At 44.0% G+C, this 19,364-nt stretch overlaps 1 protein-coding gene across 4 annotated transcripts in view; it reads left to right on the top strand.

Moving 5' to 3' along the window:
• ca8 (carbonic anhydrase VIII) overlaps positions 1–19,364 on the top strand; it is a 69,147-nt gene that overhangs the window by 7,610 nt on the left and 42,173 nt on the right. For all 4 annotated transcript variants that reach the window (XM_060824085.1, XM_060824083.1, XM_060824086.1 and 1 more), the window contains exons 5-8: positions 3,161–3,256; positions 10,754–10,816; positions 17,217–17,265; positions 17,366–17,478. In XM_060824085.1, coding sequence (XP_060680068.1) covers positions 3,161–3,256; positions 10,754–10,816; positions 17,217–17,265; positions 17,366–17,478 — 321 coding nt within the window. The remainder of the gene's footprint in view (positions 1–3,160; positions 3,257–10,753; positions 10,817–17,216; positions 17,266–17,365; positions 17,479–19,364) is intronic.

Here is a 19,364-nt window from a genome sequence, read left to right as displayed (position 1 = left end):
CTGTCTTCAAATAGGGCCATCTATCACTCAAACGTTCCATAAAGTGGGAACTCTGAAATTCTGTTTTCATTTAAAAACAGGACCAATGACTGGCCGAGCTGAAAGACCAGAATCTGGTGAAAAGATTCTTGATTTTGCAAACCTCAGTAAAGTAAATAATATACTTTACAAATGGTCACGTTGCGCTGGCCAAGTCTATTTAACAAAAGTTCAGATTTTGGCTGTATTTTACTCAGCAGCTCAAGTTACTGCTTGAAGACATGGAAGGTGTTGGGGGTGACTGGGTTATTCAGTATTCCCATCCTTTTGTTGTGGTTTACTTACCTGTAGCAGAAAGGGATGCAGGGTAACAGTGAGAACATGTGGATGAGGGGCAGGTTCAGTGAACACAGTCTGTAGGAAAATCACTGAAAACAGCATCTTCTTACCCTGCCATTGCACTGAATGCAAGTTTCTGACAGAGCTTGGAAAAAGTAATTGCCCTGTATTGTTCATTGTAGTGGGGCTTGGGGTAAGGACATGACCTCAAAGTTTTTGAACTCCATATTGAGTCCAGAGGACTGCAGGGTCCCCAAGTGGAAAATGAGGTGCTGTTCTTCCAGCTTATGCTGAGCTTCACTGGAGCACTACAGCAAGGCTGAGACCGAGATGTTAGCCAGGGAACAGGGTGGGGTGTTAAAGTGGCAGGTAACTGGAAGCTCAGGGTCGTTTATTTGTTTGAGGGCACAATGTAGCTGTTCGGTGAAGTGGTCACCCAGTCTACAGTGTAGAGGAGTCCACATCGTGAGCAGCGAATGCAGTAGACTAGACTGTGTGAAAAGTGCAGGTATAGCTCCACATACCAGGGCCTTGTCATCGCGTGGGCTGCGATCCCATTCAACCCCTTGTCAGGTACTAATATTCCCCATTAGTAGCTCTTCTTTCTCCCAGACTGACCTTTTTACCCATTCCTTTGTCTGTCCAATTGTTTTTCTCTCTCCTTTTGGGCTCTATCCCCAATTATTATTTATTCCTCTCCTCCACCCCCCCCCACGTCCATATCTTCAGTATAAAAACTAATGTTTTCCAAACTGCAATCAGTTCCTGAAAAAGGATCTCCGATCCGAAATGTTAACCCTGCTTTCTCTCCACAGATGCTGCCAGACCTGATGAGGTTTTCCAGCAATTTGTTTTTGTTTTTGATTTTTAATATCCACAATGTGTCAGGATACCAATGTAAGAGGAAACTCAACACTTTGAGGAGAGTGCTGATTAGTTGACAAACAGACTCTGGTAGAGGTGTTGCTTTGGAGATTGTAGCCACCATTACAGATTGACAGTTAACTGTCAGTCTTTGTTTAAATTTTAAACCTACCATATTGTGCTGAGGAATTTCCTTGAAATGAATCACTAAATGGCTGATATCTATTTTTGTTGAAATGGGCAGAATATGTACATGTTCTTTCTGCCCACAGCAAATAGGGTCCTGTGTATTAACACATTGGAGCTTTCAGTGCACACATTGGTCGCACTGAAACATGGAAATATAGGAGCAGGAGTAGACCAATAGGTCCTTCAAGCCTGCTCCTCTATTCAATACAATCATGGCTGATCATGCAATCTCAGTATCCCACACCCACCCTCTCCCCATTCCCCTCCACAACCCCCCCCCCACCACCAAATCCCTTTCGCCACAAGGACCATGTCCAGTTCTATGTAATGGACTAGCACCAACAGCTTCCTGTGGGAGAGAATTCCACAGGTTCATAACTCAGTGAGGAAATTCTTCCTCATCTCAGTCCTGAATGATTTACCCCTTATTCTTTAGACTGTGACCCCTTGTTCTGGACTTCCCCCAACATCGGGAACATTCTTCCCACATCTACCCTGTCCAATCCCATCAGGACTTTGTTCCTATGAGATTCCACCCCCCTTCTAATTTCCAGAAAGTACAAGCCCAGTCTCTGACCTATCTCCCTAAATCTGCTCTGATCCTAATGCCTGACAGTGAAGCGATTTAGTCATGCAGGAGGAAGATAAGCCAAGTATGTGATTGTGGGGTTACAATTAGAGAATAATTAAACTAGGGGAGTGCCGACCCACCCTCGAGCAATTGAGAAGCTGGTTGTTAACCAGCTCCAAGCTGGAGAGAGGGTGAGGAGGGATAGGTGTTGTTTATGACATTGCTGTAGTTCCAGAACAGATTTCCAGACCTGAAGGATTCGGAGGTATTCAGGCTTGGAGTTCTGTGCTAATTAGGAATAAACCACTGGGCTACACTTGGATGATGGCAATCTAGTTATTAATGAAAACTGAAGAATGCAACATGTGACAATCGTTGTCATGTAAATTCTGTATCTTACAACCTTATTCTCCACAACCACCTGATGAAGGAGCAGCGCTCTGAAAGCTAGTGCTTCCAATTAAACCTGTTGGAAGATAACCTGGTGTTGTGATTTTAAACACGTACCAATGTTCTCTGGTTCTTCGTTGATGCAGTCCGATTGTTGTGTGAGCAGTTAGACCACATTAAGAATGAAGATTACCGTTTTCAGGGCTCTGTGTTGAAGAGCATGACCAAACCCCTGTCATTTCATGGACACACATACTAAGAAGATTGAACGTAGTAAGTCGGAGCTGGTTAGTGGGTCTAATATTGTGCATTTGAAAATTGTGGCTGATTGTTCCTTGTATTTCCTGACATGGTGCTGGACCCAAGGAACTGGAAGTGGAGTCACGCAGTTAACACTGGATGACCTCTTTTGTGTCTTCCAACTCTTTTTTTTTACAGACTTTGTCTGCTTAATCTTAAATAAAATTTGCTTAAATTGTCTTGTGCAGAGACCTGAACTATTTTTACTGCTGATTCTTCTAAAAACCTATGAGATCTGTATTCTGTGTGAGACCTCTTCCCTTCCCCACAAAACTTAAGTATCTTCTGTGACTAAATTATTTGTTTATGCCTGATATTTGTAGCTACTACAGCTTTCTGTCAAAGCAGTGGGTTGAGCATTAGTGTGTTCGGGAGACTGACATCTCATTCTGCTGTGACATCGGAGTAAGAAGATAATACTTTAATAATGCCTTTGTTTTAAGTATGTCTTTGGGCATTCTAGGTTCAAACAGTTAACTATCATTGAACTGGTCTTTTTTATTATATTTACAATATTTGTATTTTCAGCTCCATCTTATCCATTGGAACTCTACTTTGTTCAAAAATGTTGATGAAGCTCTGGGAAAGAAAAATGGGATAGCGATCATTGCTTTGTTTGTCCAGGTAAGAATTTGATTACAATCAAACAAATGCTTTGCCCTCACCTGGAAGGATGGTGAATTGTTTGGAAACATGTTTTGGAGATGCTGGTGTTGGACTGGGGTGTGCAAAGTTAAAAATCACACAACATCAGGTTATAGTCCAACAGGTTTAGATTAGATTACTTAGTGTGGAAACAGGCCCTTCGGCCCAACAAGTCCACACCGACCCGCCGAAGCGCAACCCACCCATACCCCTACATTTACCCCTTACCTAACACTACAGGCAATTTAGCATGGCCAATTCACCTGACCCACACATCTTTGGACTCTGGGAGGAAACCGGAGCACACGGAGGAAACCCATGCAGACACGGGGAGAACGTACAAACTCCACACAGTCAGTCGCCTGAGGCGGGAATTGAACCCAGGTCCCTGGCACTGTGAGGCAGCAGTGCTAACCACTGTGCCACCGTGCTGCCCTATTTATTTGGAAGGTTTAATTGGAAGCACACTAGCTTTCGGAGCGACGCTCCTTCATCAGGTGATACTGGAGGGCTCGATCGTGACACAGAATTCTGTATGTTATGATCGAGCCCTCCAGTATCACCTGATGAAGGAGCGTCGCTCCGAAAGCTAGTGCTTCCAATCAAACCTGTTGGACTATAACCTGGGGTTGTGTGATTTTTAACTTTGTTCGGAAACAGATTGCTTTGTTGTTCATGTTTCGCTTTTGCAGCCTCACATGAAGTGTAATGGTTGGGCAGTATTTTGCAACCGATTTCAATGTGGAAAATAGAAGTGCAGATGTATTTGGGATAAGGGGAAATGTAAATGGGAAATTAGCAAAGGACCACAATTTTAGGAATCTAATGGTAATGCACAGGCATTGCTCCTTACCATTTGTGTGCATCATGTGAATAAATGAACAATTAAATACTTAGCTCTGAACCTCCCCATGTCCTTCTTAATAGATCGTGGCTTACCAGAGGGGTACTAATATCCTGGGTGGGAAATTTTGCTGGTGGTATTCGGGTGGGTTTAAACTAGCTCAGCAAGGGGATGGGAACCTGAGGTGTAGTTCCAGTGCACAGGAGGATGAGAGTAGGGAGGGCATGGACAGGATTTCAGGGTCACCAGAATGTGCTGGCAGACAGCAAGCTGGTTTGAAGTGTGTTTACTTCAATGCCAGGGGTATCTGGAATAAGGTAGGTGAGCTTGCAGCATGGATAGGTACCTGGGACTTTGACGTTGTGACCATTTCATAGACACTAATAGAGCAGAGTCAGGAATGGATGTTGCAGGTTACAGGGTTTAGATCTTCCAGTAAGATCAGGGAAGGTAGTAAAAGAGGGGGATGTGTGGCCTTGTTAGTCAAGAACAGTATAACGGTGACTGAAAGAACTTTTGATGAGGACTCGTCTCCTGAGGTGGTATGGGCTGAGGTTAGAAACAGGAGAGGAGAGGTCACACTGCTGGGTGTATCTTGTAGGCCTCTGCAGGGATGTGGAGAAAAGGATCAACACGATTCTGGGCAGGAGTGAAAGGAACAGGGTGGTCATGATGAGGGATTTTAACTTCCCCAACATTGACTGGAAATGCTATAATTCTAGTTCGTCGGATGGATCAGTTTTTGTCCAATGTGTGCAGGAGGGTTTCCTGACACAGAATGTCGAAGGGCCGACAAGAGGGGAGGCCACACTGGATCTGGTGTTTAATAATGAACCAGGTCAGGTGTTTGATTTAGTGGGAGGTCAGCACTTTGGAGACCGTGACTATAATTATATTACGTTTAGTTTAGCGATGGAAAGGGATAGGTACATGCCATAGGGCAAGAGTTATCGATTGTGGGGGGGGGGGGGGGGGGGGGAGAGAAAGGGGGGGGGGGAGAGAAAGGGCAATTATAATGTGATTAGACAAGACTTAAGAGGCATAAAATGGGGTAACAAATGCAGGGGATGAGAACAATTGAAATGTGGAGCTGGTTTAAGGAACAGATGTTGCGTGTCCTTGATAGGTATGTTCCTGTCAGGCAGGGAGGAAGTGATAAGGTAAGGGAATGATGGTTTACTACAGAAATTGCATCTCTTGTTAAGTGGAAGAGGGAGGCTTATATGACGTTGAGGTGAGATGGTTCAGATGAGGTGATGGAGAGTTACAGAGTAGCTAGGAAGGATTAAAGAGAGTCAAGAACAGCAAGGAGGGGACATGAGCAGTCTTTAGCGAATAGAATAAAGGAGAGCCTTAACGCTTTCTAGAGTATGAGAGAAATAAAAGGATGACTAGGGTAGGAATAGGGCCAGGCAGCATCCAAGGGGCAGGAAAATAGACATTTCAGGCCAGACCCCTTCGTCAACTCTTTCCTGAAGAGGGGCTCTGGCGTTGATGCTGCCTGACCTGCTGTACTGTTCCAGCAACACACACTCAACTCTGATCTCCAGGCATCTGTCTCCTAGCACTAGGGCCAGTCAAAGACTGAAGTGGGAAGTGATGTGTGGACCCTGTGGAGATCAGAGAGGTGCTAAACGAATATTTCTCGTCTGTTTTCATTCAGGAAAAGGAGAATGTTGTAGAGGAGAAGAGTGAGATACGGAATATTAGACTAGAAAGGATCGAGGTCAGTTATGAACAGCTGTTATCAATTCTAGGAAGAGTGAAAGTAGACCAGTCTCCTGGGCCAGATGGGATTCTCTGGGAAGCTGGGGAGGAGAGGGTGGAGCCTTTGGCTTTAATAATTGAGTCGTTATTGTCTGCAGGTTTAGTACTAGAGGACTGGAGGATTACAAATGTTGTGCCCTAGTTCAAGAAGGGCAATAGAGATGACCCAGGTAATTATAGACCAGTGAGCCTTACATCTGTTGGAGGAAAGGTTTTGGGAAGGAGGAAAGAGGATTTATAATCAACTAGCAAGCAACAATTTGATTTCAGATTGTTTCATCTAGGGCAGGTCATGTCTCACAAACCTCACTGAGTTTTTTGAGAAGGTGACCAAGCATGTAGATGAGGGTAGGGCAGTTGATGTTGTGTAATGGACTTCAGTAAAGCCTTTGATAAGGTTCCACATGGTAGGCTGTTGGAAAAAATGCAGAGGCATGGGATTGAGGGTGATCTAGCCGTTTGGATTAGAAACTGGCTTTCTGTAAGAAGGCAGCGAGTGGTGGTTGATGGAAAATATTCAGCCTGGAGTCTGGTTACTATTGGTGTGGCACAAGGATCTGTTTTGGGACCACTGCTGTTTATCACTTTTATAAATGACTTGGATGCAGGCATAGGTGGATGGGTTAGTAAATTTGCAGATGACACTAAAGTCGGTGGAATAATGGACACAGTGGAAGAATGTTGCAGGTTGCAGGGGGACTTAGGAATACTGCAGAATTGGGCTGAGAGGTGGCAAATGGAGTTCAATGGAGCTAAATGTGAGGTGATGCACTTTGGGAAGAATAACAGGAAGGCAGAGTACTGGGTCAATGGAAAGCTTCTTGGTAGTGTGGATGTGCAGAGGGATCTTGGAGTCCATGTACATAGATCCCTGCAAGTTGCCACCCAGGTGGATAGTGCTGTTAAAAAGGCATATGGTGTGTTAGGTTTCATTGGTCGAGGGATTTTGACCCAACCACAATTGAACTGACTAGATTGATATCTGGAGTGGGTAGGTTCTCAGTCAGATTGACCTCTGCTCCACTCGTAACCGCTCCTGAAAACGTCAGCCATTTCTCCTTCAATTCTAAGTATTTATCCATTCTAACTTTCACTGTTTCTCAAGTTTAAGTCCCGTTACTTGACTACTGTACATAGAGGAGAAAGTGAGGTCTGCAGATGCTGGAGATCAGAGCTGAAAATGTGTTGCTGGAAAAGCACAGCAGGTCAGGCAGTATCCAAAGAGCAGGAGAATCGACGTTTAGGGCATGAGCCCTTCTTCAGGAATTCCGAAACATCGATTCTCCTGCTCCTTGGATGCTGCCTGACCTGCTGTGCTTTTCCAGCAACACATTTTCAGCTCTGATCTCCAGCATCTGCAGACCTCACTTTCTCCTCTATGTACAGTAGTCAAGTAACGGGACTTAAACTTGAGAAACAGTGAAAGTTAGAATGGATAAATACTTAGAATTGAAGGAGAAATGGCTGACGTTTTCAGGAGCGGTTACGAGTGGAGCAGAGGTCAATCTGACTGAGAACCTACCCACTCCAGATATCAATCTAGTCAGTTCAATTGTGGTTGGGTCAAAATCCTGTAGATGTTCTCCCACCTTGAGGAGAGCAACAATTAAAGCAGGCAGTTTCTCACCAACACCTCAATAGCAGTTAGGGTTCAGCAATCAATACTGGCCTCACCAATGATGCTTTCATTCTGTGAATAAATTACACAGAAGTCTTTTCGGCCAATAGTTTTGGAAAGCATTGTGAAGAATGCCAAATAATATTGTATGAGTAACCATCCTTCCTCAGAAGAAATACAGATGAAAGATGTTGAACTGAGCTGACTTTGATTAGGAATCAGCTCTGTCACTTTTTTGTGAACTTTCATGGGGGAGGAGTCCACACCACACTTGCCCAGGATTTGTACCCTACGTGATTGGATACTGTTTATGTTTCACATCGAGGGTACAACGATTGGAGCTGACTCCAACCAATGCTGCGAAAAATCCCCCCTCAGTGTTACTGTCCCCTGTAAGGCTTCACATTACTCAGCGGAGTCCCTGTGCTACAGCAGGAAAGGGTGACTTATCCCACTCCTTTCCCTGTGTGGTTGCAGCCTTTTCCAATTCCATTTTGTCGGAGTCTGGAAGGCAGTGCATGGCCTTGCTTGGCTCAGCCTAGTGGGAGCCTGCGACCCAGAGTGGGAATAAAAGAGAAATAAATAATTGGCTACAATGTGCCTAGCCCAGGCAGTTGGAATCGAAGCTTCCTCTTCGACAGTACATTTTCTAAATGAAAGAAGGCAGAATTTTGTGATCTGAGGAATCACTGCATCCCTACATTATGGAATTGGGCCATTCACAGATGTTGGGAAGATGTTTCTGTTGATAGGAGATGCTAGGACCTGAGGGCACAGTCTTAGAGTAAAGGGAAGACCTTTTAGAATGGAGATAAGGAGAAACTTCTTCAGCCAGGGAGTGGGGAATCTGCAGAATTCATTGTCACAAAAGGCTGTGGCAGCCAGGTCATTGAGTTTATTTAAGATGGAGATAGGTTCTTGAGCATCAATGGTTATGGAGAGAAAGCAGGAGAATGGGGTTGAGGAACTTATCAGAGCAGAGCAGGTTCAATGGGCTGAATGGCCTCATTTCTGCTCCTATACCTTATGGTCTTATATGGTCCATCGGGTCCACAGCAACCCTCCCAAAGAGCATCCCACCCTGACCCACCCTGTTACCCTATCCCTGTAACACTGTATTTCCCATAGCTAATCCACCTAGCCACTGCATCCTTGCACACTGGGCAATTTGACATGGGCAATCTACCTAACCTGCACATAAGGCCAGAGGAGCAGAAATGAGGCCATTCAGCCCATCGAGTCTGCTCCATCATTCAATCATAGTTGATAGGTTTTTCAACTCCATCTTCACGCTTTCACACCGTAACCGTACAACTGTGGGAGGAAACCCACACAGACACTGGGAGAATGTGCAAACTCGAGAGAGAGAGAAATAAATACCGTCTGGCAAAGGTGAGCGACTGTCCATTTGGGGTGGAAAGGTAGACCCTGCAAGTATTTCTATCCTGTGCTGGGAATATTTGGACTGACAGCTGGAGAGGATGTGTCAAAGACCATTTGGTGTTAAGGGCGTAGTTAATGCTGTTGAAAGTTTTTAAGTCTGGGTTTTGAACAAGCCAGCTGTAGGTCCAATGCTAAACAGGACAGAGATACAGTCTTGAACATTTACGAGATGATTCTGTATTGTACTCAGCAAAAATTCCAAAGCTCCAAACCCTTTGATCAAGTCCCCAACCCTCTTTTGATGTTTTCATGCATGACACTGATGCTGTGTCAAACCTATAGATTTGTGTGCTCATTGAGCTGGGCAGAGTCGGGATGAGTAAAGGTCCCATATTCCCAATTCCAATACCGAACAACCCAGATGCCTCCTTCTTCAAAGACCGCAATCTCCCCTCAGACGTGGTTGACGATGCTCTCCACCACATCTCCTCCACTTCCCGCTCCTCTGCCCTTGAGCCCCGCCCCTCCAATCGCCACCAGGACAGAACCCCACTGGTCCTCACCTACCACCTCACCAACCTCCAGATACATAGTATCATCCTTCGTCATTTCCGCCACTTCCAAACGGACCCCACCACCAGGGATATATTTCCCTCCCCTCCTCTATCAGTGTTCTGGAAAGACCACTCCCCCTGCGACTCCCTCGTCAGGTCCATACCCCCCACCAATCCAACCTCCACTCCCGGCACCTTCCCCTGCAACTGCAAGAAATGCAAAACTTGCGCCCATACCTCCACCCTCACGTCCCTCCAAGGCCCCAAGGGATCCTTCCATATCTGTCACAAATTCACCTGCATCTCCACACACACCATTTCCTGCATCCGCTGCACCCGATGTGGCCTCCTCTATATTGGGGAGACAGGCCGCCTACTTGCGGAACGTTTCAGAGAAAACCTCTGGGACACCCGCACCAACCAACCCAACCGCCCCGTGGCTCAACACTTTAACTCTCCCCCTCACTCCACCAAGGACATGCAGGTCCTTGGACTCCTCCATCGCCAGACCATGGCAACACGACACCTGGAGGAAGAGCGCCTCATCTTCTGCCTGGGAACCCTCCAACTACAAGGGATGAATGTAGATTTCTCCAGCTTCCTCATTTCCCCTCCCCCCACCTTATCTCAGTCCCAACCCTCGGGATCAGCACCACCTTCTTTACCTGCAATCTTCTTCCTGACCTCGCCATCCCCACCCCCTCTCCGGCCTATCACCCTCACCTTAACCTCCTTCCACCTATCGCATTCCCAACGCCCCTCCCCCAAGTCCCTCCTCCCTACCTTTTATCTTAGCCTGCTGGACACACTCTCCTCATTCCTGAAGAAGGGCTTATGCCCGGAACGTCGAATTTCCTGTTCCTTGGATGCTGCCTGACCTGCTGCGCTTTTCCAGCAACACATTTTCGGCAATTAGGGACTGGCAATAAATAGTGGCCCAGCCAGTGGTACCCAAGTTCCATGACTGAACTAAAATAAAGCAATGTATGGTGTAATCTCTGGCACCGCCAACTGTAAAATAATATCTGTGCCTCAAGAAGGTGAAATATTTCTGTACTTATCAGTCAAAGTACAACACAAACATTTCAAGTGACCTAATGTTCCGTTGCTCTGACAGCTCACTGTCGATAATGCATGATTCAAGGCTACTACGTGTGTAATGTTCCACTATCATGATACAAGCTGCTAATTAAATATAAACCTTCCTATTGTTGCTATAGGAATGAGAAGTTTTTAATGTTTCATATTATCATACATTCAAAGCCAAAATGACTGAACTAAATAAGTATCTCATTGTCTTCCTGTTGCAGATAGGAAAGGAACACCTAGGTCTAAAAGCTGTCACTGAAATCCTTCAGGAAATCCAGTACAAGGTAATCTGTAAATCATTGTCTGTGCCAGAGAAAGACTCCTCTCTCGTAGTGATTCAACATCTTTTAAAATTTAAGACGAAAGGTGGTAGCTTTATGTATGTTGCATGTTTGTATTCTGAAATGGAAGAGGTGTGGAGAAGTGAAAGAAAACAAAAGTGGGACTGCGTTTTTCGGGGTTGGGATTGTAAACCCCATTTAGCGATGGAGAAGGGCCAGTTTGTCTGTGATTTTATTTTTACTTATCTACTTTTTCCTGCAAACATCCATTTTAGCATTTTTAGCAGTTCAACTTTTAAAATGCGACTTGTCTTTGAATATATTCAGATGTCAGGTGAGAAAAGGTCCCCCAGATCCATCCAGACTGTGTCCCCCACATAACTGCAATGTGTTTTATGTCAATATATATGAACTTCTTACCCCAAAACTATGTTCCATCCTGGGAAAAATGGACGAACCCAATTATCAGGTCAATGAGGAGAGGAAGATTGGGAAAAATCTTCTGGAAATGGGAAAGCTGAAGAATATAATTTGTGTGAAGGAATGAAGTGTGCAGTGATAAAGAGCTGATTGAAAAATTGACTCCAAACTAGCTCAGTGGGAAGCTAACAGAATTCAAGTTCGCTTGTTTGGAATGTCATTGAAAAGAAGGATTCTGCTGGTTAGAATGTAAACTCCATCAAACATTTAATCATGAAAAATATCACCTCAAAGCTTCCAGCTTGATCTCCATAAAGGTATGTTTTGCAACAGTGCCACTGGGGTAGCAATTAACCTAATTTTTGATTCTCATTCCCCAGCCCAAGATCAATCAACTTTCTTATTGGGAGGAGAAATATGAAGGGAATGAGAACAAGTGACATTCCTAATTAGACAGTCACATGGGATTCCAATTGGGAGGTGGTGTGTGTGCACTCCAGAGTTTTTAAAAATGACATCATTTAGAAACAGGGAGAGGAGGGGAAAATGGTTGGGGAAAAAAATTCATTTGTTACCAGAATAAAGTAATTGTACAGAAATGTGCATGAGTGAAAGTTAAATGGAGATGATGATCTATCTTAACAAACAGAATTTACTGAAGAATTTGGGAATGGGAAACATGTCGGATGGGGAGAGTTAGTTATGTCGGAGCCGAATGTTCACTGAGCTTTTGTGGCAGAGGGGCGAGCAGGAGAATGATGGCCGGGATGGCCTGACAATGGCACTGGGCTATTGTCAGTTGAAGCATGAAGAACTGGGAAAAGGAATTTTGATAGTGGAAGAGGGAGGACTGGGGTGAGGTGTGGAATGTACAGAAGGCAGGGCATGTGTCTTTGGTGTGATCACAGGATGGTTGCAGTCAATATCAGTAAGTAAATAAAAACATCTGCAAGTTCAATACTGTCCAGGTGTGGATTCTGTGGGTCAAACGCAAGGTGTAGTTGGCAAAAAGAATGGCTTTTGGAGTAGGAAGGTGATCAATAGGGAAGCAAGTAAATCATGAAGTAGGTAAGGCCTTCCAAAGGTTTTGCACTGTCACATGACCAACCAGACACATTAACAAATGCTGTGAGGAGGATTCGGGAAACCAGGGCGAGTTTTGATTGGGATAGGCTGTAGAGTGAAGGATGGCACATCCATTCTTTGGATGACAGTCTCCAGTGTTGGGATTGAAGTCTAAGATGACAGACAGAGGGTGGAGGGTCACAGGTTGCAATTGGAGGGTCTCTGGCAGACTGTGACTGACCATTTTCAAAAACTCACTGGTGGGAGGAAATTGCTGTAGGCTGAATGAGGTTATGGACAGTGAAAGGAATGGAAGGTCTCTCCAGCTGAATGGATGAAACCCATTCCTTTCTCAGTGCTGATTTTGGTAGAACGCCTATTGTTCTCATCCATCTGATAGTCCCATAACCTTGAGAGTTGGAGCTAAAGATGTGATAAAGGAAGGTTATCACTATTTGATGCTGTAAGGCCAGTAGCTGGTAGGAAGGACTATCAGTGGGTACTAAGGATATGGACAGACAGGCTTCCAGATAAGGCAATGTCAGAGATACCTGAGGATGTGCTGGAATATGTCACCAAAATCTCCCTGATTCTACAGCAAGGCCTTTAGACGTGTAAATTCCACCTCATTGAGGGGAGAGGTTTGAGAGGATTGGAAAGGATAAAGATGCACAAAAGACTCTGCCTGTTGATTTTAGGAAGGTGGTGGACAGGAAGCCTGAGGTTTTGGTGCAGAGCTAGCCTACATGTCAAGATGACTATTTTCACAGCCTAGCTTACTTTTTTGAGCTGTCAGCTAATACCAGCTCCACCAATGCCTCTCCATGGGTCTGCTGCCAGTCCTGTCTAATTCTCATGTGGTTTGGGAGTGATCTGGCTCCTGCCACAGAAGCAGCAATGAAGCTGTGCTGTCCAGGACAGCTCCTCACTGCTGGAATTCCACAATGGGGGTCGTTTAGTGAGGAAAGTGCAGACAGACTTACTTTGGATCAACTTACAGCTATTCCCTGTGAATTAGGGCAAATGACCATCACTTTGGTGATTGTGAGCACAATTTAATTATGTTTACTTGAACAATGGAAAGGGATAGGCATGTACTGCAGGGCTTAAGTTAATGCTGGGGAGAGGCAGTAATAATGCAATTAGGCAAAATTTAAGGTGCACAGGATGGAAACTACAGGGGTTGGGCACAATTGAAATGTGGAGCTTATTGAAGGACCTGCTACTGCGGGTCATTGATAAGTATGTCCCTGTCAGGCAGGGAGGATGTTGTCGAGTGATGGAGCTGTGGTTTACTCAAGAATCTCTTATCAAGAGGAAGAAGGCTGCTATTAGGATGAGATGTGAAGGCTCAGTTAGGGTGCTTGAGAGATACAAGTTAGCCAGGGAAGAACTAAAGAGAGAGCTAAGAAGAACCAGGGGGGTCATAAGAAGTCGTTGGTGGATAGGATCAAGGAAAACCCTAAGGCTTTCTATAAGTATATCAGGAATAAAAGAATGACTAGAGTAAGATTAAGGAGGAGAAAGTGAGGACTGCAGATGCTGGAGATCAGAGCTAAAAAATGTGTTGCTGGAAAAGCGCAGCAGGTCAGGCAGCATCCAAGGAGCAGGAGAATCGACGTTTTGGGCATAAGCCCTTCTTCAGGAATCAGCTTATGCCTGAAACGTCGATTCTCCTGCTCCTTGGATACTGTCTGACCTGCTGCGCTTTTCTAGCAACACATTTTTCGGCTCTAGAGTAAGATTAAGGCCAATCGAGGACAGTAGTGGGAAGTTGTGCTTGGAGTCTGAGCAGATAAGGCAAGTGCTAGATCAATATTTTTCGTCAGTATTCACACTGGAAAAAGACCATGCTGTCGAGCGGAATACTGAGATACAGGCTACTAAACTAGATGGGATTGAGGTTCACGAGGAGGTGTTAACAATTCTGGAACGTGTGAAAATAAGTACCCTGGGTCGGATGGGATTTATCCCGGGATTCTCTGGGAAGCCAGTGATTAGGTTGCAGAGCCTTTGACTTTGATCTTTATGATGTCATTGTCTACAGGAATAGTCCCAGAAGACTGGAGGATAGCAAATGTTGTCTCCTTGTTCAAGAAGGAGAGTAGAAACAACCTGGTAATTATAGACCTGTGGGTAAACTGTTGGAAAGGGTGTAAGAGATAGGACTTATAATCATCTGGAAAGGAATAATTTGATTAGGGATAGTCAACATGGTTCTGTGAAGGGTAGGTCATACCCCAGAAACCTTGAGTTCTTTGAGAAGGTGACCAAACAGATGGATGAGGGTAAAGTGGTTGATGTGATGTACATGGATTTCAGTAAAGTGTTTGATAAGGTTCCCCATGGTTGGCTATTGCACACCATATGGAGGCATGGGATTGAGGGCGATTTAGCAGTTTGGATCAGAAATTGGCTAGCTGAAAGAAGACCGAGGGTGGTGGTTGATGTGAAATGCTCATCCTGGAGTTCAGTTACTAGTGGTGTACGACAAGGATCTGGATGTAGGTTTGTTCGCTGAGCTGGAAGATACGTTTTCCGACATTTCATCGCCATACTAGGTAACATCAGTGAGCCTCAGAATGAAGCACTGATGGAGTAGGCTGCTTTCTATTTATATGTTTGAGTTTCCTAGGGTTGGTGATGTCATTTCCAGTGGTGACATTACTTCCTATGATGATGCCATTTTCTGTTATTTTTCTCAGGGGGTGGTAAATGGGATCCAAGTCATGTGTTTGTTGAGAGTTCTGGTTGGAATGCCATGCTTCTAGGAATTCTCATGTGTGTCTCTGTTTGGTTTGTCCTAGGATGGATGTGTTGTCCCAGTCGAAGTGGTGTCCTTCCTCATCCGTATGTGAGGATACTAGTGAGAGAGGGTCATGTCTTTTTGTGGCTAGTTGGTGTTCATGTATCCTGGTGGCTAGTTTTCTGCCTGTGTGCCCAATGTGGTGTTTATTACAGTCCTTGCACAGTAATTTGTAAATAACATTAATTTTGCTTGTTATCTGTATAGGGTCTTTCAAGCTCATTAGCTGCTGTTTTAGTGCGTTGGTGTGCTTGTGGGCTACCATGATGCCAAGAGGTCTGAGTAGTCTGGCAGTCATTTTCGAGATGCCTTTGATATCGGGGACAGTGGCTAGGGTTTCTGGACGTGTTTTGTCTGCTTGTTTGGGTTTGTTGCTGAGAAATCAGCAGACTTTGTTCATAGTGTACTCAAAACGATCAGATATCCTATGTAATTTTCCTCTGCTCTGCATAGTTCCTCTGTGCTGCGGTGTGTGGTGGCTCATTGAAATGTTATCATGCAGTTTCGTTTGTGGATGTTGGGATGATTGCTTCTGTAGTTCAATATTTGGCCCGTAGGTGTGTTTTTCTGTAAACGCTTGTTTGAAGTTCCCCATTGGCTGTTTGCTCTACTGTGACATCTACAAATGACCGTTTGTTGTTATTTTCCTCCTCTTTAGTGAATTTTATGCCAGTAAGGGGATTATTGATGGTCTTGAAGGTTTCCTCTAATTTATATCATTTAGTGATGGTGAAAGAACAAGACATAATATCACCATAGGAAATGATGTCACCAACCGTAGAAAACTCTCTATAGAAAGTGGACTACACCACCAGTGCTTCATCCGGAGGCTCACTGAAGATGTTACCTAGTATGGTGACGAAATGTCAGAAAATGAATCTTCCAGCTCAGCGAGCAAACCTATATCCAGAACCTCAACCTAAGTTGCAACTCTTCTTAACCTGCTACCCACAAGGATCTGTTTTAGGGTCACTGCTATTTGTCATTTTTATAAATAACCTGGGTGAGTGTGTAGAAGAATGGGTTAGTAAATTTGCAGATGACACTAAGGTTGGTAGAGTTGTGGATAGTACTGAAGGATGTTGCAAGTTACAGAGAGACATAGATAAGCTGCCGAGCTGGGCTGACAGGTGGGAATTGGAGTTTAATGTGGGAAAGTGTGAAGTGATTCACTTTGGAAGGAGTAACAGGAATACAGAGTACTGGGCTAATGGTAAGATTCTTGAAGGTGTAGGTGAGCAGAGGGATCTGTGTCCATGTACATAGATCCCTGAAAGTTGCTACCCAGGTTGACAGGATGTTAAGAAGGGGTACGGTGTGTTAGCTTTTATAGAGGGATTGAGTTTCGGAGCCATGAGGTCATGCTGCAGCTGTACAAAACTCTGGTGTGGCTGCACTTGGAATATTGTGCACAGTTCAGGTCACCACATTATTCCTATAATGTGGAAGATTTGGAAAGGGTTCAGAGGAGATTTACTGGAATGTTGCCTGGTATGGAGGGAAGGTCTCTTGAGGAAAGGCTGAGAGACTTGAGGCTGTTTTTCGTTAGAGAAGAAGGTTGAGATATGACTTAAGTGAGACATATAACATAATCAGAGGGTTAGATGTGACAGCCTTTTTCCTCAGATGGTGATGGCTAGCACGAGGGGACATAGCTTTAGATTGAAAGGTGATAGATCTAGGACAGATGTCAGAGGTAGTTTCTGTACTCATAGGGGAGTGGAACGCACTGCCTGGGACAGTTATACTCACCAACTTTACGGGCATTTAAATGGTGATTGGAAAAGCATATGGACAAGAATGGAATCATGCAGGTTAGATGGGCTTCAGATTGGTTTCACAGCGCGGATTAGCATCGAGGGCCGAACGGCCTGTACTGTGCTGTAATGTTCAATGTTCTTTGGCTGACTTTATTGGTTTGAGTCGAATTGGTCGTAGTTGACATGATTTCAGACCATCCTGACTGGAGCTCGGTAGTTAGGCTGATGCCCGTGTGGAGCAACGTTGTTCACTCTTCACTGTACTTCTGTATTTGAGTACGTGACATTAAAACCTAATGCTCATTCTATTCTTTTGTTATAAGTATTCTCATTTTCCATTTTTGTTGGCTAGGGAAAATTGAAGACCATACCGTGTTTTAATCCCAATACCTTACTTCCTGGTGAGTATTTTCTGCTTGATCATATTCTGTTTTGTTAAGCTAATGCTGCAGGACTCCTGTATTCTCCTTTTTAAATATTTCTAATTTTGTCAATGTTTAGATCCACTCCTTCGAGATTACTGGGTATATGAAGGCTCTCTGACCATCCCACCGTGTTGTGAGAATGTGACCTGGATCTTATTCCGATACCCTCTCACAATCTCTCAGTTACAGGTACGTAGTGAACTTCATAAGCTTCTCCCTATACAGGAGAAACTTGGAAAATCAATTTCCTTTTCAAAGGCTTTACTTTAAAAAGCTGTACGGGTATTAGAATCCCAAGCAAAGGTCAAAGATGAAATGAAGGTTATCTTTTATCATTTTTTTTTCTGGAAACATCGACAGAAGTCAGGTAACCATAGTGATCAATCGATAAGAGAATAAACGAATGTATTTTTCACTTTGATGTAGCTGTTAAATGCTATCGTTTGAAGTTATTGTAAAGTGACATTTGATTTTTAAAAAGAGAAAGGAACAATTGTAACGTGTCACTGGAAATAACCATATGACCATCGTCCAATTTTGCTCAGGTTAATTTGATTATTAATTTAATACAGCTAATTTAATTGTCATATTATGTTAATGCAAGCAGCTCATGTAACTTTTTTGCCTGGATTTTAAAGGAAGGACATGGATTCACACTGCCTTTCAATCTCAGGCAGTAATACCGACGGCATATTTTGTAGGATTAATGTAGGAAATCCGATCACCTGAATGTGATAGCTCCCTACATCAGAATGGAGGTTGTGAATGACTCCTGTAACGTGAGACCCTGAGGAAGTGATGACATTTGCAAATGTATAATATTTAAATGGGGAAAACCCCACTGTACAGTCCTCTACAACAGTGGGAGGAGGTGGCTAATTTCTCATAAGCTGGAGCTATTTGCACTATATTTGCCCCTTCTTCTTGAACTGATTTTATTTGTTGCTTTTGTAACCGTTGTAAAGTTTCCAGATGTATTCAGTGGAAGTGAAATAGCTGTGTATCATAGTGCTCCAGCATCCTGTAGCAACCTCAATGCAACTCTGCAGTTTCCCCTGTCACTGCTCAGCATGTTCCAGGATGGTGAACAATGTCACATGGCAAGAGGGTAGGCGGGTATTTCGGGATGGTCCACCATTGTTGATGGGTGTATTTTATCTGCGGTTGAGGGGCAAGGTGAGCATTGTTAGGAGGTTAAGGGAGGAGCGCTGATGGCTGTGTAATGTTGTGGGTGACTTGTACATTTGAAATCACAACAAGTCAGTTAACTGAAAGTGGATTTTCTATACAGTCTATGATGAGAAAAGGGGATTGGTTCTGAACCATAGCTGTGCTTCAACGTGTGTCTTCCTGACTCTGCATGACGCTGTGTTCAAACTCAAGTCAGAGGCAGTAGGTTCCCCCGGGCTCTTGTGGGCAGTTTTTGTGCGTGTCAGGGCCGAGCATTCTGCTCTCGCCCTGACTTAAAGATCTGGGTCTGTGCTTGCCTGAAGTTGGCTAAAGGATAAATGTTGGCAAGGGCATGGAAATTTCTTTGTTATTTTGAATACTGCAGTCAGTCTTGTTGTTTTCATTATGTGGAGGAGCCCGGGGTGGACCGATGTGGACCAAGTTAAAAAGCTCACCATACCAGGTTATCATCCAACAGGTTACTTGGAAGTTCTGATGTCATGTGATATTTAACTTTATTTTCATTAGAGTATAATTTTTAATTATAAATACATACACTGTATTAGGGAGTTCTATAATCTTAGGAAGAAATTAAATTAGAGCCCTCATTAACCTCACGTAGATCAATAACATTTTCGTGAATTATAACAGTTTATAAAAGGAAAAACTGTTTGAATCTGGGATAGCTCTATTGTGGAGTCACATTTACCCTTGTCTCTGTCTTATTACATCATAGCTGTTCTCAACTCAAAATTTTGAAGCAGTATTAATCACAGAGATGTGTGTTCTATTTACTCTTGGTTCATTTTTCAACTGAATTAATTTGATGATTTATCAAAGGAAATAGCCATTGGTCCTGGATTCTGACAAATCCCTAGATACCTAGACCATGGTATAACCTTCGT

The sequence above is a fragment of the Hemiscyllium ocellatum genome, chromosome 4 (assembly GCF_020745735.1).
Source record: "Hemiscyllium ocellatum isolate sHemOce1 chromosome 4, sHemOce1.pat.X.cur, whole genome shotgun sequence".
Classification (NCBI taxonomy): domain Eukaryota; kingdom Metazoa; phylum Chordata; class Chondrichthyes; order Orectolobiformes; family Hemiscylliidae; genus Hemiscyllium; species Hemiscyllium ocellatum.
This window is presented reverse-complemented; position numbering and strand designations above follow the sequence as displayed.